This window comes from Moschus berezovskii, chromosome X (genome assembly GCF_049115385.1).
Source record: "Moschus berezovskii isolate FMDL1 chromosome X, NW_MosBer_1.0, whole genome shotgun sequence".
NCBI lineage: Eukaryota > Metazoa > Chordata > Mammalia > Artiodactyla > Moschidae > Moschus > Moschus berezovskii.
The window spans coordinates 14,597,906-14,619,944 of NC_142488.1; the positions used below are offsets into that span (position 1 = coordinate 14,597,906).

The 22,039-nt window shown below is 41.2% G+C and overlaps 2 protein-coding genes across 9 annotated transcripts in view; one reads left to right on the top strand and one right to left on the bottom strand.

Moving 5' to 3' along the window:
• Window positions 1-22,039, bottom strand: part of PIR (pirin) — a 151,734-nt gene that overhangs the window by 115,822 nt on the left and 13,873 nt on the right. The gene's annotated exons all lie outside the window — the stretch shown is intronic.
• The window catches only part of BMX (BMX non-receptor tyrosine kinase), a 48,275-nt gene that overhangs the window by 9,329 nt on the left and 16,907 nt on the right, over window positions 1-22,039 (top strand). For 3 of the 4 annotated variants that reach the window (XM_055438167.2, XM_055438172.2, XM_055438169.2), the window contains 8 exons: window positions 3,206-3,287; window positions 7,835-7,954; window positions 10,168-10,232; window positions 13,265-13,440; window positions 15,025-15,093; window positions 15,764-15,817; window positions 19,228-19,282; window positions 20,734-20,813. In XM_055438167.2, the coding sequence (XP_055294142.1) occupies window positions 3,206-3,287; window positions 7,835-7,954; window positions 10,168-10,232; window positions 13,265-13,440; window positions 15,025-15,093; window positions 15,764-15,817; window positions 19,228-19,282; window positions 20,734-20,813 (701 nt within the window). The remainder of the gene's footprint in view (window positions 1-3,205; window positions 3,288-7,834; window positions 7,955-10,167; window positions 10,233-13,264; window positions 13,441-15,024; window positions 15,094-15,763; window positions 15,818-19,227; window positions 19,283-20,733; window positions 20,814-22,039) is intronic. The other variant, XM_055438168.2, reaches the window with a different exon arrangement.

Sequence of the window (22,039 nt, forward strand, 5' to 3'; positions counted from 1 at the left end):
CCAAAGTTGCAGAGCATTTCCATAACATTGCAAGGTACTAGGCACACTGTCAGGAATAAAATGCTATCCCTGTCCCCAAGGCATTTACAGAGCATTAAGATAAAGGACAGAAATGCTATGGACCTAACAGAAGCAGAAGATATTAAGAAGAGGTGGCAAGAATACACAGAAGAACTGTACAAAAAAGATCTTCACAACCAAGATAGTCACAATAACATGATCACTGACCTAGAGCCAGACATCTTGGAATGTGAAGTCAAGTGGGCCTTAGAAAGCATCACAATGAACAAAGCTAGTGGAGGTGATGGAATTCCAGTTGAGCTATTTCAAATCTTGAAAGATGATGCTGTGAAAGTGCTGCACTCAATATGCCAGCAAATTTGGAAAACTCAGCAGTGGCCACAGGACTGGAAAAGGTCAGTCTTCATTCCAATCCCAAAGAAAGGCAATGCCAAAGAATGCTCAAACTACTGCACAATTGCACTCATCTCACACGCTAGTAAAGTCATGCTCAAAATTCTCCAAGCCAGGCTTCAGCAGTATGTGAACCGTGAACTCCCAGATGTTCAAGCAGGTTTTAGAAAAGGCAGAGGCACCAGAGATCAAATAGCTAACATCCACTGGATCATGGAGAAAGAAAGAGAGTTCCAGAAAAACATCTATTTCTGCTTCATTTTCTATGCCAAAGCCTTTGACTGTGTGGATCACAGCAAAGTGTGGAAAATTCTGAAAGAGATGGGAATACCAGACCACCTGACCTGCCTCTTGAGAAACCTGTATGCAGGTCAGGAAGCAACAGTCAGAACTGGACATGGAACAACAGACTGGTTCCAAATAGGAAAAGGAGTACGTCAAGGCTGTATATTGTCACCTTGCTTATTTAACTTATATGCAGAGTACATCATGAGGAACGCTGGGCTGGAAGAAGCACAAGCTGGAATCAAGATTGCCGGGAGAAATATCAATAACTTCAGATATGCAGATGACACCACCCTTATGGCAGAAAGTGAAGAGGAACTCAAAAGCCTCTTGATGAAAGTGAAAGAGGAGAGTGAAAAGGTTGGCTTGAAGCTCAACACTCAGAAAACAAAGATCATGGCATCTGGTCCCATCACTTCATGGGAAATAGATGGAAAAACAGTGGAAACAGTGTCAGACTTTATTTTTTCGGGCTCCAAGATCACTGCAGATGCTGATTGCAGCCATGAAATTAAAAGACGCTTACTCCTTGGAAGGAAAGTTATGACCAACCTTGATAGTATATTAAAAAGCAGAGACATTACTTTGCCAACCAAGGTCCGTCTAGTCAAGGCTATGGTTTTTCCCGTGGTCATGTATGGATGTGAGAGTTGGACTGTGAAGAAAGCTGATGGCCGAAGAATTGATGCTTTTGAACTGTGGTGTTGGAGAAGACTCTTGAGAGTCCCTTGGACTGCAAGGAGATCCAACCAGTCCATTCTAAAGGAAATCAATCCTGGGTGTTCATTGGAAGGACTGACGCTAAAGCTGAAACTGCAATACTTTGGCCACCTCATGCGACGAGTTGACTCACTGGAAAAGACTCTGATGCTGGGAAAGGTTGGGGGCGGGAGGAGAAGGGGACGACCGAGAATGAGATGGCTGGATGGCATCACCGACTCTGTGGACATGAGTTTGAGTGAACTCCGGGAGTTGGTGATGGACAGGGAGGCCTGGCATGCTGTGATTCATGGGGTCGTGGAGAGTCGGACACGACTGAGCGACTGAACTGAACTGAACTGAAGATGAAAATGGCAGCGTACCCATGGTGTCCAGAAAGCAGAAGCTGTACTCCTCACTCCAAGAGGTCAGGGAGACTTCCTGTTGGAAGTGACACTTGGGTTGGGAAAAACAATGGGATTTAGCCCAGCAAAAAGAGGAGGGCAGCAAAGCCAAAGAAATAGCAGCTGTCAAGGCACTGGTAAGTGGAACAGTATGGCATGTTTAGAGAGATCCAGATGGTGCTTAGAATTAAGCAGCCCAGTGAAAGAGTGACAGATGAGTCTGGAAAGGTGGGCCAGGCCATATCATGAATGGCACTGCCTGGCATGCTAAGGAGTTAGAATTTTACCCTCAAGTATTTCAAACACTGGCCTGCTGTGAAGGCTGTGCCTACAGTACAGGTGGAAATGGCTTGATCTATCAGCTTCCCTACTTTTATTATATTAGGAATATTTATCTATCTGCTCTAAAGACAGACGGACTGTCCTTCCAATGGTCAGATTACCCTGTGCTAGTATTGAGGGAGCAGTGGCCAAAAATGAAATAAAATAAAATAATCCAGTCAGTGAATAACCCATACTTCCAACTTTAAAAAAATAAAGAACATTACTCAGGTGGGAGAAACCGGGGGAGTTATGTGCTCACGGCAGAAGCTTCAAAATGAGTATCACCAGGGTACAGAATACTAAAGTACACTGGCTTTGATGCCCCACAAATATTCTCAACCTCTTAGTTTGTTTCCTTATTTGCAGTGAGCATAATCATATATTTTTGTAGAGTTGAAAGGGAATAAAAATGTTAAACTATCTAGAAAAGAGCATAAATGCAATGTATTGTTTACCCACAAAAGCTGACTAAACTAGAGAAGGATCTGGGCAAAACATTAGAATGTTCACACATCTCACCAAGTGTCTTAAAAAATAGAAAACTGTTTATAGTGGGGACTCCCAAGGTGGCACATGACCAAAGGGAGTCACATTTTAACTCAACATAAGCATGAGCTATATAATGATCAGAAAGAAAGGAAATTGACCAGGATGGCATAACAAAAGTAAAGGACATCCCATCCCTGAAGATATTTTCCAGAATAGAGCAGATAAACACTTTGCAGTAGGCTACAAAAATAGTCATGCGGTGAGTTGGTGGGTGGACCAGAATACTCCTAAGACATCTGTAATGTCTAAGGTCTTATACTTTTATAATTCTCCATGGCTCGGGGCATTCCTGCTGAGACCTCCGTATTTGCTGCTAGATGCATCATTGCTGTGGTTTTCTGAAGTGTAAAGATAAAATATATTGAGGGGTAGAGGATAAAAATAACTAAATTTTTAAAATCTAATTCAGAGCTAATGTATATCATATAATAAAACTCAATGTTTCTTTTGAATAACAAAAATTTTGTAGTTGCACCAGAGTGAATTATAACACAGTTACATAGAAATGCACCAAATATTTTCCTTTCCAGATTGTCTATAAAGATGGGCTTCTCTATGTGTATGCATCAAATGAAGAGAGCCGAAGTCAGTGGTTGAAAGCATTACAAAAAGGTACTTTTTAAAGTCATAAAACGGAGTTGCTGACTGAGTTCTCTGAGACTTGGTGGAGAAAGATGGCGCAATAAAAGGGCCTACTGCCAAGAGAGAATCTGTTGATTTTCCTACCAGCCTCAGAGAACGCCCTGCACTAACCCTCGTTTTGCATTCTCTTTGTCACCAAGAGGAAGCCTGGGCATCTGATTCCCTTTCCTGCCTGACAGCACAGAGCTGGCCGTTGTGCGCTGTGCCTTCCAGCAGCTGGGAGGAAGTCAGGCCACCTGCTCTCCACCCACTGTACTTGCCTTTATCAGAGCAAAGTCGAGGTCCTCATGGGGCTATGGCAGCTCCTGTAGCTACTGTACTTGGGATGTTTATAGAAATCTATGTCTAACACTTACAAAGTATTTATCGTTTGCCAGCTACTACGTCGAATAGCTGTAAAACACTCTCTTAGGTAATCCTCTTGACAACTCTATTGCAAGAAGTAATATTATTCTGTTTTCTGGATAAGTGAAGTTAAACAGATATGGCCAACGTCAAATACCTAATTACAAAGAACATATAACTCAATTACCTAAATCCAACTTTTTAACAGTACAGGCAAAACTGGGAATTTGATGAAACATTTATTTAGTGATTCTTAGGCTGCCCTGGTAACATCCTTTGGCAGAAGAGAGAAAATTAATAGTAACTTGGCACTATGATGTTTCTCCCTATGATATTTTTATTTTAAAGGGGGGTAAAGGTGTAAGGACAATACTTAACTCGAACGAGTGGCTCTATTGGTAGAATTTCAGATATTAAGCTCCCAGAGGGGGATGATTTTTATTTCATTTAAATTTTAGATTCAGGTTCTTTTTCACTACACCTCAAATTACAACACTTAGACATCCACCTACTCTGTTTTGATGCAAATACATCCTTTTTCACTCTGAGCTTACTTTTCCCTTCATGTGAAAGGGTTTAGCATGCTATTACGTAGGATAGGAGGTCCAGGGAGGAGAAAAGCCACCTTCTACCTGCCACCAGCTCACTGAAGTGAAAAGGGCATCCTTCTTAGAGTCAGACAGGTCTGCTTTGCTGTGTCATCTACAAAACCATCTAACACCTCTGGGTCTCAGTTTCCTGACCTGTAAAATAGGAGATCAGTTTTCTTTTCTTTTTTCCCCTGGAGCAGTCACAAGCTACAAATATATGACTCATAGATACAGTAAAGTGTCTGACACTCAAACACAAGCCACTGTGTTAACGCGGGGCCTTCAGGAGGAAGTCTAAGATGCTGCTTCCTATCCAGTCTTCTTTGTGGGGATTTGCCAGGGGCAGCTGCTATGTAAACACTCACTGTGGAGCTATCTGTCATGCACTAGGGTCCTGTGTGGGTCTTTCTGGAACTATATATGCTAGGCAGGTTTGGGTGGGCCCTGAGCAGCTCTGCTGCTGCTGCTAAGTCGCTTCAGTCATGTCCAACTCTGTGTGACCCCATAGACAGCAACCCACCAGGCTCCCCAGTCCCTGGGATTCTCCAGGCAAGAACACTGGAGTAGGTTGCCATTTCCTTCTCCAGTGCATTAAAGTGAAAAATGAAAGTGAAGTCGCTCAGTTGTACCCGACTCTTCGCGACCCCATGGACTGCAGCCTACCAGGCTCCTCTGTCCATGGGATTTTCCAGGCAAGAGTACTGGAGTGGGTTGCCATTGCCTTCTCTGCCTGGGCAGCTCATGTGAAGGCAAACGGAATATAAAAGGAGAGCAGAGAGAAGCAGAAGTGACTCTCGTAGCCTCTCTACACTGAGAGAGCCCCTATCACTAGGGCTGCCCTGTGCACAGTAAGCCCTTTGCATCAGTTAGTGATGCTTTGGGATGCAGGTAAAAAGACACCACACAGCTGCTCAAACAAATACATGTTTGTTCCTCTTCCAAATCCAGAAGTAAACAAGCCCAGGGCTGGTGCAGCAGCTCAATGAAGTCAGCAGGAACAATGGCTCCTTCTAGAGTTCTGCTCTGCTACCCTTAGCGGCTCCCAGAAAGGCTCTGAGCTTTCCCAGAAACCTTTCTCTGCAAACTCTTGCTTGTGTCTCATTGGCCAAAACTGTGTCTCATGGCCATCTCTGTGTGAGAAGGAGGCTGGAAGACAGCATCTAGCTGATGGGTGAGATCAGCTGTCAGGGTGGTCAACCAATATGCCACAGGAAAACAGACACCCCCCACCCCCCACCCCTGTCCCAACGTTTTTGTGTCTCTTATTTGGCTCAGGCATTATGAACTGAGGTGGACATCGGAGACATGAAATTTCCCAGGTGGTAACCTACATTGCAGAGAAGGCAATGGCAAGCCACTCCAGTACTCTTGCCTAGAAAATCCCACGGATGGAGAAGCCTGGTAGGCTGCAGTCCATGGGGTCACTCAGTCGGACATGACTGAGCGACCTCACTTTCACTTTTCACTTTCACACATTGGAGAAGGAAATGGCAACCCACTCCAGTGTTCTTGCCTGGACAATCCCAGGGACAGGGGAGCCTGGTTGGCTGCTGTCTATGGGGTTGCACAGAGTCAGACACGACTGAAGCAACTTAGCAGCAGCAGCAGCAGCAACCTACATTGGGTTTGCGCTGATTCAGGAGTGTCAGCTACCATGGCTCTGACCAGATGTGAATAAAGTGTTCCTTTCTTTCCAAAAATTAAAACTGAAGGGAGTTTGGCAGGGAAGTGGGCATGTGAGCACTGGAATATAGTAGAGTGAGCTTGGGTCTGAGTCTCAAATGTGCTAGATAGTGAACTTGATCAGGCGACACCATTTCTCTGAACCTCAGCTTACCTGACTCTGTAAGAGCCATGGTAGCAATAATAGCTCCCCTCAAGTTTGTTGAGTAGGTTAAATGAAATGGTGCAAGTGAGGGAAAATATGTAAATGTGAAGTCCTATACACACAGTAATATATGAGTTTCTCTTACTGTCATTATTAGATGGCAGGAGTATTGCACTGTGGACTTCTGGACTTTATTGGAAAACAATTAGTTACCCAGGAAGCTAAATTCATGTAATAGGAAGTAACAGCATCTCTGCAAGGACCATTAAGGACTAAGGTCAAGAACTAGTGTTTTGTAATCCTAACTTCTTTTGCTTTTTGTGACTTCTGTAATAATTTCCCTTTAATTCCCATTAACATTTAGTAAAGCTTTATAATGCCAAATTTTTTAGCTAAGTTGAGTTAAACTAAGGAAATGATATCATTAAAGCCCACTGTTCACTGAGCACCTCCTCTGAATCACACATTATGCCGGATGCTTTACATACATTGGTTCATCTCCTCCCAATGATCCAGCAAAATAGATTTATTATTCCCAGACACTTCCTGGAGTCAGAGTTGTAAAGAAGGAGCATTGTTCTCCTGGTATCAAAATAAGGAATCCTCAAGATGAATATAAAATCAAGAAGGAAGGAGTTTAAGTCACACCTAGACCAGCCCTCCCTACCTGGAGACTCTTCTTGAACTGTTCTCTACTAAGACCTTGTAGGTTTCTCTGCTGCATTTTGAGAGAGGTGAATTTGTTGCAGACACAGTATTATACTCCAATATTGGAACTTCATTTCTTTGCATTCAACATTGCCCTATTCCCACATTTTAAAAAAATATACACATACTCCTAGAAAAGTAATCCCATATTCCTTAGTATTATATTCCCATCTAATCCTTTGTGTAAACAGGTCAAAAGTCACAAAAGACAAAGAAGGGACAAGGAACTGTTCTAGATCAAGAAAAATTAGATAACTAAATGCCATGTATGATTCTAGATTGGATCCTTGATCAGAAAAAAAAGGGAATGATAACAAAGGGTATTATTGGAAAAACTGGAAAAATTTTAAATACAAAATGTATATTAAGTACTAGTATGGTATCAGTGTTAAATTTCTTGAATTGATCATTGTATTATGGTTATGTAAGGGAATGTCCTTGTTAACAGAAGTTACATCCTAAAGTATTAATGGGTAACATTATTTAGGTCATGATATCTGCAACTTATTCTCAAATGGTTAAACAAAATAATGATAAAATTTTAATAATAATATGTATGTATGTAAAAAGAGAGACTAAGAAAAAACAAATGTGACAAACAGTTAAAAATTGGTGAATCTGTGTGACGCTATATGGACATTTCCTTCACTATTCTAGCAACTTTTCTGTACAGTTGAAATGTTTCAAAATAAAAGGTGGAAGGGGGAGTATATGTTTATTGGAAATTTCTTTTCTTCTTGTTAAGGTCTAGTCCTACTCTAAAATCCTAACACCAAGCTGATGTGTATATGCATTTTCTAGTTGGTATTTTTTAAAGACTGATGTAAGTTATTGTGCGTTCTCACTGTAAACATGGCTAGACTTTTCTCTTCGGCTTTTCAACTTGTGAGTGAAAGACTTACATCCTTTAGGAAGCATTTGCTCTTAGGCTGGTTGCTGGCAAAATGAGGTTTTCATTGTTTTATGATGACAGCACTTACTGAATGTGCTTCTTCTCTTGGGTCAACATTTGCTCATGCTGTGTTTTCTTCCTGCCTGCTCCCTAGAGATAAGGGGCAACCCCCACCTGCTGATCAAGTACCACAGTGGGTTCTTCGTGGACGGGAAGTTCCTGTGCTGCCAGCAGAGTTGCAAAGCGGCCCCAGGATGTACTCTCTGGGAAGCATGTAATGTGACTCCTCTGTTGGGCTGGACCCTGGGTACAATGCCCTTTAGGCAAAACTGGCCAGAACTGGCCAAAAATGCCAGAACAGCTCGCCAGTTCGGGAAAACAAAATGTGCCAGATTGGTCGGCATCGTGTATACCCAGACTTGAACATGCTATCTGACAAATGAAACATAATTCCAGAGTCAGCTGAGTCATGTTCCATAAAATAATAACAACACGAACATCTGCCATTCATTCACGTCATGAGAAATGTTTTTAAAGGGAAATCATATATCAAGAAAGGAGCTGTTTATTTCCTTCCAAAATTCTTCCTGGTTTAAGATAAACTCCAAAAGAGGAGAATGTGGTGAACATACATCACCACGGTTCATAAACTAACATCATAAACTAAAAACACCAACATTCTTTTAAAAAATATGTCAAAGGATAAAATATAAGTATTACCACAGATACCAAAATGATGGATGGCCAAATTTTCAAAGATAAATTTAAAATGACTTGCCATTCTGCATGTTTGTTGATGTCCTCATAACAACAGAGAAGGTAGTGTAGGGTTTGCTTTATGCACAGATTCTATCCAGAGTTATATTTCTAGGGAAATCTGTCTGTCCGAGACTTTATCCAGGGACAGGAAGCCCACTGAGTGGCTTTGAAGGCCTAATGGAGGGAAAGAATTATGCTGTTTTCTGCTTGTGCCCTGTGGAGTCCCGTTCTATCACCTGGATACTTACATGAAACAATCATATATTTTAGAAGTTTTCATTGTTTAACAACATTAAGTTGTTGATAAATAAAAAGGAGAACTTGTTTTGGTAACAGTTTTACCAACCTGGACAAAATATGCTTAGATTATAACTACTTTAAAGAATTACATGAGATCAGCTGCATGATAACAACTTCAAGAACTGTAGAACAAACAGGGACATGAAATATTATTCAAATTCACTGAGAATCATGTTAATGTTACTACTTGTAATTTTAGAGCAGAATCAGTGACTAAATATTCATTGCGTTTCCCATCTCAATGAAACTACACAATGAATATTTACTGATCTTAATTAGATCATATTGCCCTTTACACTCATGAATGATAATGATTCAATGAACTTTACAGAATGTACTGTGCATGGATCTTCCCTCCAGTGTGAAGGCCAGAGAGTAATGTTTCCTTGTAACATTAATCATTAACCCCAGTGTTTCTGTCTGTGGTTGGCATTATTACTCAGCAGGCCAGATTCCAGCTCTGACCTCACCCTACCTCCCTGAGAAAGAGCAAGAAAACAGGCCAGAGAGAGCACTGCCCTGGGATCATCTTCCTGGCCTCTGTCTGCATGGCACCTGCCATGTGTCCTGGGTGCCACAGGCTCTCTGCACCCAGAGGAAAACTACAGAATTTAGTAGAGGAGTTAGGCTCACAGGCAGTTGTGATATTGTCTATCTGCCTAAGTGTAATTTACTCCCTCAACCTCCTCCTCTGTGAGCTACAGGGCAGCCCACAGGCACATCTACAAGGAAGGAAATAGTTGGGCATCTTTCCAAAGTACATGGCCTAAAATAAGTTGACCATACTCCCAAGTTTGTTTGAGACAGTCTCATTCTTCAGCTGGGGACCTGGCATAATTATTAAAAGCCTACCTATCACTGTCAGAAATGTTCCAGCTGGGTAAATAAACCATATGGCAACCCCACTTAAAAGGCATATACTGGTTTCACACTCACAGCCTGGATATCTATCTACATGTGTAAGTAGAAGGAAAAACCAACAATTATACTAAGAACAGGGAGAGGGAAAAGTTTAGGATAGATTTGTTCACTTGTAAATCAGCTATTTATATGCATTGTGTATGAGCCAATCAAAGAAGAACCAGACACGGATTCTGAATCCTAGGGTCACTGACACTACCCAATGAGATTAGATATCTATTATTCAAATACCAGGTGGCAATGTGGTATAAATTAACAGCTTATAGAATTTAGAGCAACTTGAATTTCTTATCTGCTTGGGAAGATACTGATAATCAATGGTGAAGTGGTATTTGAGCTGGATATCATACAGGAGAGCAACATAATCACTCCAGATGTTGTGTCTCAGTCCATGTAACCTGGAATATTGCTCACACTAACTAGTTCACTCTTTTGATTCATAACATTGGGTGTTTTATTTTGTTTTATTAAAATTTTCTTCTGATATTACTTGGTTTTACTCTTCAGATGCTGATCTGCACACTGCACCCAAAGAAGAAAAACACAGCATTCCCATATTCCCAGACAGAGTGGTAAGTCAACATTTCAATTTTTTTTCACAGTCAGGATATATTAAATAAACCGAGAGTTGCCAAATTCAAGACTAGAATACATGGACTTCATTCAGAATGCCCAGCAAGAGAGAGAAGACGTGAGCTATCGCCAATAGCCATGGCAGTAGCAAATAATAAATTCAAACATAGAACCATTTTATCATGTTATATTTTTGCATTTGATAACCAAGCCTATTTCTAACCTGTAAATGCAAAAAATGGTGTATGACGGAGAAGTCCTTAAGATGGTATGACATATAACAGGCAGCTGTTATTGGCTGCCTTTCCTCCTCTACCACCAGCATGGCTAAGTCTGCCTCATGTAAGTGCCCTGGGAAAGGAATGGGACACCACAGAACACAAGCAGAATATAATTCTTTCCCTCCATTATCTTTTCAAAGCCACTCAGTGTGCTTTCTTCTCTGTTCCTAAATGGAATCTGGAGATTCCATAGTTTTCCAGTCACCTCAGATGAAATAAAATTTCCCAATTACTAGTAGTCATGAGAACAGCCTCTAAAGTGATCCATCCAATATTATAATCATATGACTCCAAACACCATTTCAAGTTAAAACTCACCCCCTTCCCTTAGCTCAAGTCTGCATCAGAGGGCAGCCTGCTTTGGGGAAGAGGTCATGGAGAGGCTAAGATTTCTGACCCTTTCAGGATCGAGGATCAGGAAGAAAAGGTCTAATGAAAAAGAGGGTCATATGCGGCTGGCCCCATCATGATTTGGTAGTGGTGGCTTCTGGGTGAGACTGTTTTCTAACACTGACTCTTCATCATATGGGAGACTTTCATGGGTCTCCCCCTGGGGTGTAGTTTTATGACAGAGCAAGTGTCTGGACCTTAGCTCTTCAGTTTCTACCCCTCCAACTTTTTACTGGGTCCATTCACTCATTTTGAGCGGAGTTCCTTTCAAGATGGCTTCCAGCTAATCCTCTCTCAAGGGTGGAGTTGGCCTACAGGAAAACAGAGCCTTTATCTCTCTGCTTAGTAAAATTGTATGTGGCTCAAGTTCACAGTGCAGGCTATCCTTCTGCTCTGCTTTCTTGGGTTCAAAGCCATAACTTCCTGCTTTTAGGCTTCCCTGGTAGGTGTCAGCCTCCTCAAATGCCATGAGACATATAACATGGGCTCCCAGTAGTTTTCTGGAAGCTCACCTGAAATGAAGGGAGCATCTCCATCCACCCATCAGCTCTGCGGTGGCTTGGGTAATTATTTTCACCTACACACATTCATGCATACTTACTCTCTCTTTCTATCTAAAGTATATTTGCTAAAAGTCACTGAATCCTATACTTACAAAGAGTGAATATCACAAAGGGTGTTATGTGGTATATAAGTTGTGCTCCAGTAAAGTTTATTTTAAACAAATCTAAGAGCAGAGGAAAATTTAGGAGTCCAAACGAGGCATCCAGTCTCTGGTGAGGAATTCTTTGTGAAATGTGTTGAAAATGATCAGTTGGGCAAATCAGTGGCCAAGGGTTCCCAAGTCTGTTTTGATTATAAGCTTCCGTAAGTGATCAGGGATCATAGAGGATACTGTGAAAAGCATGTTTTCCTCTGCTTATTTTCACCAGACCATTCAGTAGAGGACTTGTTTTACTGAGCTGAGGAAAATTAAAATCTGCTCTCTAGTCATTCTGTTTAGATTTCTGTTTAGGGAAATTTCTACTGCATTTATCTTTGGAAAGAAGCACCTCACAGCTCATAAACAGCATAGCTAAAATGTCTAGGATGTCAATCCCTGGAAAAAAGTAAAATATGTGAAAAAATTAAATTCAGATTATATATCTATATGAATTTTTAATGAAGTATAACATGCACATAGACAAGTATACAAGTCCTAAGTGGACAAATTCATGAATTTTCACAAACCAAACATATCTGTATAACCCACACTCAGATTAAGAAACAGAACATCTCAGAACCGCAGGACCACCCTCATCTTCCCTTTGGGTCACTACATCCCACCAAAAGTAATCACTAGGCTGACATAATATCACAGCTTATTTGCCTAGCTTTGATCTTTACATAGATGGAATTATAAAGTATGTAGTTGTTTATTGCCTATCTTCTCATGAGATTCACTCATAGCTTAGTATGTGGTTGCAGTTTATCCTCAATTGCTGTACAGAATTCCACTGTGTGAATATAATGCTGTATGAGTTTCTTATTGCTGCTATAACAAATTACCACAAATTTAGTGGCTTAAAGCAACACAAAGTTCTTCTCTCATAGTTCTAAAGTCAGAAGTCTAGAATCGGGTCTACATAGTGTATTCCTTTAGGAGGCTTTATGGAAAATCTATTTACTTACTTTTTCTAGTTTCTGGGGGCTGCCTACATTCCCTGGCTCCTGGGCTCCTGGCCCCTTTTTCCATCTTTAGGGCCAGATTGGTAGCATCTGCTTTCCTCTCTGATCTTTGCTTCCATCTTTATACCTGCTCCCTAATCTCTGACCTTCTTGCATCTCACTTGTGCCCTTGTGATTATATCTGGCTCGTCCCAGTAATACAGGATAACCACCACATTTCAAGATCCTTAACTTAATCATATCTGCAAACTATGTTTTACTATGTAAGGTGACATACTCACAGGTTGCAGGGACTGGGACATAAACATCTTTGGGGAAAGGGCATGATTTAGCTGACTACAGCCACAATAAGGTTATTATTGGACATTTAAGTCATTTCCAGTTTTTACCTAATTGAAATCATTCTGCTATGGAACATTCTTTTATATGTCTTTTGGTTTCACTATTGGGCGTATATATTGACTTTCTGGGTCCTAGGATATGTGCAAACAACTTTCCAGTATGGTCATGCACTTCATACTCCAACCAAGAAAGTGTGAGAGTTCCAGTTGCTTCATGTCTTGTGACTACTAGTTACTGCCCCTTTCTTTCCTACTTTTTTTAATTTAAGAGCTGATATACTCTGATTGTCAGTTCCCAGCTCATGAATCTGTGCCTCACTGTGATGTACTTGACTCTCTTGTCTTCCAAAGCTGAAGATTCCTAGAGCAGTTCCTATTCTCAAAGTAGATGAACCATCTTCAAGTACCACTCTAGCCCAGTATGACAGTGATTCCAAGAAAAACTATGGCTCCCAGTCAAACATCAACATGAAGTATATTCCAAAAGAAGACTTCCCTGACTGGTGGCAAGTAAGAAAACCGAAAAGGTAAGTCCCAGCTTTCAGTCCAGCTGCACAGCACGTCAAGTAGACATTACCCCACTGCCTCGGAGCTGATCCTCAGCACGGCCTGCACAGGCCATAGCTGAGACAGGGCTGCCCTCTCAGAAAATACTCAGTGCCTGAGCCAGAAGCCCAGAATAGTGGTGGCCCCACTGGGACTCAGCACCACAGACTTGCCATTTAGATGATTGAATCTAATGATGTGTACAATACTTGAGCACTTTATTCCCTTTCCTTTCTTTCCTTCTTCCTCCAAATAACCCCACATTCCAGAACACCGAATCTTTAAAATATATCCTTTATCTGAGAGAACCTTTAGAGTGGGTAGGTTTTTGCAACGTGCTTTGGCATCACTGGCCAATGACGAGTATTCAAACGAGGCTGTGGCTGCCTTCTCGGGATGCACACCTTCACTTATAGTCTTCTTTGCCACTTGCACTTTTCACTGCACATCTGGGACATTTTTCCTATGAGAATATACTACATTTTTAATTTTTTAATGTTTTAGCTGTGGTAAAACAGCACAAAATTTACCACCTTTGTCATTTTGCAGTGTAGAGTTCAGTAGTGTTCATTACATTCCCATTGTTGTGTAAGCTACCTGATTATTGTGAATGTCTATATTGTATTCCATCATGTGGATAAACCTAAGTGATGCCCAACTGATGGACATGCTCTACATGTTCTTAAAAACCACAAAAAGGCTAAATAAATTGCTTGGTATTTTAAAATAAGAGCTTTCTTTTTTTTTTTTTTTTTTTGGTAATCTCTTTCCTCTTTATTTTTTTTTTTTTTGTAGTTAATTTATTTTTTATTGGAGGCAAATTAATAAGAGCTTTCTTATGAAGAGCTGAAGGGAAAAAGCTTTGCTAGTGAGCAAGGCTCTTTGGGAAGCTGGGGCTTTCCAGACTTTCCTTGAACTGCAGCCAGAGGAGCACTTCCTTGTTAAGGAAGCTTGTCACTCTGAAGTGTGGTTTTGAAAAAGAGCCTGGGTTGTGAAGGCAAACAGGAAATAGGTCCTACCTTCCAACTAAAACAGCCTTTGGACTTGGAGAAGTCGGCACTTCCTCATGGGCTGCTTCACACACCAAGTAAAAGAGATAAAATGATGGGTGGAGAGGATGAAGAGAACCCTGCAGATCTGTGTGTGTACACATGGAGTTAAAAGGTTCAGTATTTTCAGGACTTCCCTTTGCAGGCATAACAGCAAAGAGGAAAATAACTTATATTAAAATATATTAATGACAGAATGCTTGCACACATACAAGAAACCCAGAGCAAACCCAGTCAGGATGATTTGTTAATCCAAGTTTTCTATTGTTTGGGGTTATTATGAGCCATTATTAAAAACCCTCTTTTGTTTAGGCATCCTATCAAATGACTGCTTTTTAGTGGGGTCACTGCAAGGATGAAAATGTGAAAATGCCTCATTAGCTTCAATTTCCAAACCAAGTGACATATATGGGTCACAATATTAAATAAAGCTAAAACATATCCAAACAATTACTTTTGTCATTTAACATTTATAAATAAATATAAATTTATGAACTATATCTCTCTTTTTTGTAGCAGTGAAGATTTGGCATGCAGTAATCAAAGGGAAAGAAATGTAAATCACAACACCTCAAAGATGTCATGGTAAATCAACTTCAGATATTCTGTTACAGTCAAGATTTCTTTCATCTGCAGGAAAACTAACCACAGGTGTAAAAATTTTGCAACTAGCCTTTAATTTTAAGGTGACTATAAAACAAACAAATACATGAAATTTGCTTCTTTAAACCCTGAAAGTGGTCTGAATGGATAACTTCCGAGGTCACACTGATATTTCCTACCCATTATACATGATATACACAGGTGTCAGCATGAACACGAACCTACCTGGCTCAGGCATGTAAGCCAGAGGGAAAACAACATAGTAAGAGTAATTCCTCTTTGAGAATACCTCTATACACTAGCCAAGATTTTCTCTAACTTCATATCACAGCTGTCCCTGAAGCATTTCATCTATTTCATGAGTCTGTTCTTCTGACAGAGTTAAAGAAATCTACATTCCTGGGATCCTTCTGTATCTAGGAGCCAATGTCTCATGAGACTGGGCATGAGCTCAACTTGTGAGCAACCTTCTCTTCACTTTGCTGACCCCTTCCCAAGTGCAAAAAACGGAAATCTAACAGTGCAGATTTTATTCATGTGGATAAAAGCAGGGTGGCATTTGACATGGCACTGTGAGGCACTTGGATTATTTCTTGGTGTTGTGTGTGTATGTATGTGTGTGTGTATTAATCATGTTTCCTCTCTTCTTAAGGGGCTCCCCTGAGTCAAGTTCATCTGAAGAAGAGGAAAACCTTGATGATTATGAGTGAGTTTTGAAAGTCCTCTGTGTTCCTCTAAAACTAGACATAGATGTTTCTATTCTATTCTTCTGAAAAGGCTGTATTTACATGGAGAAACTCCTGTGAGGTTCTGGGCCATGAAACTGGAGGATGGGTGACAATAAACTGGGCTGTTACTAATGAAAATGTTGTTCAGTTGCTAAGTCATGTCCTACTCTTTGCGACTCCATGGACTGCAGCATGCCAGGCTCCCCTGTCCTTCACTATCTCCTGGAGTTTGCTCAAACTCATCTCCATTAAGTCAGTGATGCCTTCCAATCATTTTATCCTCTGCCATCCCCTTTTGCTTTTGCCTTCAAATTTTTCCCAGCATCAGGGTCTTTTCCAGTGAGTTGGCTCTTCACATCAGGTGGCCAAAGTACTAGAGCTTCAGCTTCAGCATCAGTCCTTCTAATGAATATTCAGGGTTAATTTCCTTTAGGATCGACTGGTTTTGATCTCCTTGCCGTCCAAGTGACTCTCAAGAGTCTTCTCCCACACCACAATTTGAAAGCATCAATTCTTTGGCGTTCAGCCCTCTTTAGGGTCCGACTCTCACATCTGTACATGACTAATGGAAAAACCACAGCTTTGACTAGACAGACTTTTGTAGGAAAAGTGATACCCCTGCTTTTAAATACACTGTCTAAGTTTGTCATAGCTTTTCTTCCAAGGAGCAAGCATCTTTTAATTGAATGGCTGCATTTACTGTCAGCAGTGATTTTGGAGCCCAAAAAAATAAAATCGGTCACTGCTTCCACTTTTTCCCCTTCTACATGTCATGAAGTGATGGAACCAGATGCCATGATCTTAGTGTTTTGAATGCTGAGTTGTAAACCAGCTTTTTCACTCTCCTCCTTCATCCTCATCAATACACTTCCCCTCAATCTAGAGGATCTAAATTGGCTGCACAAATTCTTGGGATTTATTACACAGCTGACCCCCATCCCTTCATTTTGCTTTGTCTTCATATATACAGCCTATGACATTTCTGCTGATTATTTCTTTCCTGGAGGCCCTCATCAGGATGATTTTTGAAGGCTCTTATTAGCTTTGAGTCCAATTTTGAAGTTAGTTATGATGCAGTGATTTCACATAGTAGCACAACTGAGCCTTGAATATCAGAGCATTTTTATGTTGGGAGATTCCCATTTCAAGGGTGACCTTATCATTGAACATCCAAACTAGGATACTTTAAGAAGAGGAAGAATGTACTGTTCAATGTTACACCTGGACATAGGACAAAGACATAGGACCATACAGACATAAAGTGGACTCCTCTGGGCAAGTAAGAACGTGTGATCACCTCAATTACACAGAGACAGAGTGGTCTTAAGTGGCTGTTAAGGTCCTTTCCAAAATCTAAGATTCTATCATTGGACAACAATTAGGCACAAATAATCATCTCCTGGACTTAGCTGTAGTGTAGTTGTTCAGTCCTGTCTGACTCTTTGTGAGCCCATGGACTATAGCCTGCCAGGCTCCTCTGTCCAGGGAATTTCCCAGGCAAGAATACTGGAGTGGGTTGCCATTCCCTTCTCCAGGGGATTGTCTTGACCTGGGGACTGAACCCAGGTCTCCCGCAATTCAGGCAGATTCTTTACCATCTGAGCCACCAGGGACTTAGAGGTTGGCATTAAGGAGAAGTGGGAATAATAAGGCACACTGCATCTCTCAGACACCTGCTTTCTGACAGTGACTAAGTCAGTGGACACTCAGTTCAGTTCAGTCGCTCAGTCGTGTCCAACTCTCTGCGACCCCATGAATCACAGCACGCCAGGCCTCCCTGTCCATCACCAACTCCCAGAGTTCACTCAAACTCATGTCCATTGAGTTGGTGATGCCATCCAGCCATCTCATTCTCTGTCGTCCCCGTCTCCTCCCACCCACAATCCCTCCCAGCATCAGAGTCTTTTCCAGTGAGTCAACTCGTCGCATGAGGTGGCCAAAGTATTGCAGTTTCAGCTTTAGCATCAGTCCTTCCAATGAACACCCAGGATTGATCTCCTTTAGACTGGTTGGATCTCCTTGCAGTACAAGGGACTCTCAAGAGTCTTCTCCAACACCACACTTCAAAAACAACAATTCCTCGGTACTCAGCTTTCTTCACAGTCCAACTCTCACATCCATACATGACCACGGGAAAAACCATAGCCTTGACTAGACGGACCTTGGTTGGCAAAGTAATGTCTCTGCTTTTTAATATACTATCAAGGTTGGTCATAACTTTCCTTCCAAGGAGTAAGCGTCTTTTAATTTCATGGCTGCAATCAGCATCTGCAGTGATTTTGGAGCCCAAAAAAATAAAGTCTGACACTGTTTCCACTGTTTTTCCATCTATTTCCCATGAAGTGATGGGACCAGATGCCATGATCTTTGTTTTCTGAATGCTGAGCTTCAAGCCAACCTTTTCACTCTCCTCTTTCATCAAGAGGCTTTTTAGTTCCTCTTCAAAGCCTTTGACTGTGTGGATCACAATCAACTGTGGAAAATTCTGAAAGAGATGGGAATACCAGACCACCTGACCTGCCTCTTGAGAAACCTGTATGCAGGTCAGGAAGCAACAGTCAGAACTGTACATGGAACAACAGACTGGTTCCAAATAGGAAAAGGAGTGCGTCAAGGCTGTATATTGTCACCTTGCTTATTTAACTTATATGCAGAGTACATCATGAGGAACGCTGGGCTGGAAGAAGCACAGGCTGGAATCAAGATTCCTGGGAGAAATATCAATAACTTCAGATATGCAGATGACACTACCCTTATGGCAGTGGACACTAGGAGAACACATATTACTAGCTTTGTTTTTGTATGAGTTCTGTTATTGTTTCACTGGCTACAAGTGTAGTGAAAGCTTTTTCAAAGTACATGTCACCACCTCTACTTCCCCTACATTTACCCTCCAGAAGGCACCTGCTGGAATCATTCAAACTAAGATAAAAATGACTGAGAGAGACTAGCACAAAAATTATCCAAAGATAACTGTATTTTAACAACTGACAAAGATTTAAACCAATGGGAATGAACCTCTCATCATGGATTTTAGTCTTTAGTATTTAGATGAATTGGAAGGCTTCCTTTGATTCAGAAAGCCCAGCTGTGACCATACAGACAGTCTCTGTCTCCATCATTTCTAGATTCCACAGCAGGGTGAGAGGTGTGCCTTGGGGAAACAATCAGGAAAGATACGTAGGCCTCACCCCCAGAATCACAACTGGGTGGCAGAGACTCAGGAATCTGAGTTTTTTAAATAGTTCTTCAAGTGATTCTCTTCAGCAGCCAAGTTTGGAAACCCCTGATCTAAGTCAATGCCTCATTTTACAGATGACAAAGTTAAGTCATAAGTTATGCAATTAAAACCAATTCATTCTCAAAATGGAATTCTTTTCTATTGCAGCTGGTTTGCAGGTAACATCTCCAGGTCACAATCTGAGCAGTTACTGAGACAAAAGGTAAGTAGTTTCATCTTTAAAATAGCTTCTAAGAATGTCTTTCTGTTGTTGGGCTCAGAGGGTAATGCACTGCTCACAGAAACCCTATTGTTAATTATACAATCCAGACATCATAGTGTTAATTGTTCAGGCCCTTCACATCTAGCCTTCCTCTATTCCCTTTGCTCTATAAGAAACCATTCAAAAATTCAGTGGCTGGAAACAAGATATATGATTCTTCATCATTCTGTGAGGCAGTTGGGCCAGCAGTTTTTCTGCAGGTTTTGCTTGGTTCACTCATGTGGCTGACTTTAGCTGGTGGACTGACTAAGAGTGGGGTTAGCTGGGGTAGTCAACCAGGGTGGGTGCCCTGTTCCATCTCCATGTGGCTAACTTGGGCTTCCTCACAGCATGGTGATCTCAAGGTAGTGGCTGAAAAGGCCAAGCCTCACAGTTCAGGGCAAGTAATTATTCATGTTGCCTAATGTCCCACTGGCCAAAGCAAATCACATGACCCAGCCCAGAGTCAACGTGGGAGGGGACTGCCCAGAGCAGGAATATACAAAGAGAAGACTTACTGGGGGCCATCTGTACCTCATACTTCAATTCTGTCACAAAAACCATTAGCACCTAAACCAGAGTACAGGAGATGTAATGGGGAGTAAATCTATCGGATTTTGTTACTAGCTGGTAATGGACTTACCAATGGAAAACTCTTTTGACCTACAAAAATGACACTTTGCTATAGTTCAACCTAATACAGCACACAATTATTTCTTTTGAGGGGTAATAGTGAGAAGGTGGTGACCACTATCTAACTCAGTATTTTTTCACATTCACAGTTTTAAAATCCACTTTGTCTCAATATAAACTTGCTTAGAATCAGCACATTAAGCAAGGCAAGTTGAGCATAAATTTAACAAATGATTTGTTCTGCATCTTTGGTTTTCTAAAACGTTCCAAGGGCATGATATGGTGGTAGAAGTGTTAGTCGCTCAGTCATGTCTGACTCTTTGCGACCCTAGGGTCTATCCATGGAATTCTCCAGACAAGAATACTGGAGTGGGTTGCCATTTCCTTCTCCAGGGGATCTTTCTGACCCAGGGATCAAACTCAGGTCTCCTGCATTGCAAGCAGATTCTTTACCATCTGGATAGCTGGCTTTAAATTTTATTTCTGAAAGATTAAAATGTTAGGTTTGCACAAACACCACACAGGGGAAAGTATCACACGTTAAAAATTACCTGGAGAGGAAGAGTTGAGGCACATAGGGTAAATCTATAAAGACAATGAATGAGAGAAAGAGGGAAGCTAAACTGGGAGTTCTTTCTGTGCCAACTAGTGGGCAATCTGTGCTGTCAATGACATTTAAAGTGGATCTAAAAGATCTATTTTCCTACCACCTAGCACAAGTCATTTTCAAGAATAATGAAAATGTTTTCTGTCCCTTCCACATTTGCCTTTCTATTTAGGGGAAGGAAGGAGCATTTATGGTTAGAAACTCCAGCCAGGCGGGAATGTACACAGTGTCCTTATTTAGTAAGGCTATGAAGTAAGTACGATGTGGATTTCTTTTTTTATCTTTTTGTGTATGTTCTTTGACTATCCTGGTCATTCGGTCACATTTCGCAATAAGACCCCATCTTTCAACTCTGGAATTTGGAATCAAAGTATTTCTGTTGAATGTGACCATTTGTAGTTGCCTTCCCCCACCCCCACTACTTTCAAGAGGCTGTTTTCTAGGTGATTCGATCCTACCCATTGCAGGCAGCAGAGTATTGCCCAGTATACGGACTGCCTCAGGAAATGCTTGTTAAAGGAATCCTGCATTATTCCCCCTTGATTCATCCTGAGCCTAGAAAGAGAGAAAAATAGCAATGGCGCCTCTACACTGTTGGTTCTAGCCACCAGCTGAACTGAGAAACCTACCTCAACGTCTGGTTTTTAGTAAGTCTTTCCAGTGGGAGCAGGAGGTTGATTCAGTGTAGCAGTGTTTTGCCGATGGCTTCTTTCTAGGATGCTGTCCTGTTGGTGGGGTTAAGAGTTCTAGTGTAAAGCTGCACCTCTGAGTCCAAATCCTGACTCTGCCATTCTAAAACATTATGACATTAAGCAAGTTACTTAATTTCTGTGCTTCAAGTTCCTCATTTGAAAAGTGGACATAATAACAATTATTATGTTCTATGGATGAAATGGGTTAATTCACATATTGGATCAGAACAGTGCCTGGCACATAGTAATAAGTGTTTACTATTATTGTTGTTGTTTGGAAAAAGTAATATGAGCTGCCTCACTACTTCCATCCCAACACTTAGGTGTATATAAGGCCCCCACGGTCATCTCAAGCAAGTTGTCATCAACATCAGGATCCCCCTCCAGAGTTTTATAAGCCACTTTCCCATTGGTTGTTAGCCTTTTTGTTCCTTCTAAACATCCTGTGAAGCAAACAGGAAAGCTGTTTTTACTTGCACCATTTTACATGAGAGGATTGTGGTTCAAACAGAGCTTAAAATGAGAGGATTGTGGTTCAAACAGAGCTTACAAAGACCCACCCTCAAAACTAATAAATGACCGACTTGAAGCCAGACCTTCAATAGCTGAGTTCATGTTCATGTTCTCTCAACCATACCCCTGTGTCTTCACTGAAATCTGGTCAGATCTTCATTAGAACCATTTTTTAAAAATGTCTACATATGCGACCCTTTCTTAACGGTTGGATTGAATGACCTTGAATGACTGGAGGGCCTTGGTGGTTTCTCGATATGCCCTGTCTCGTAT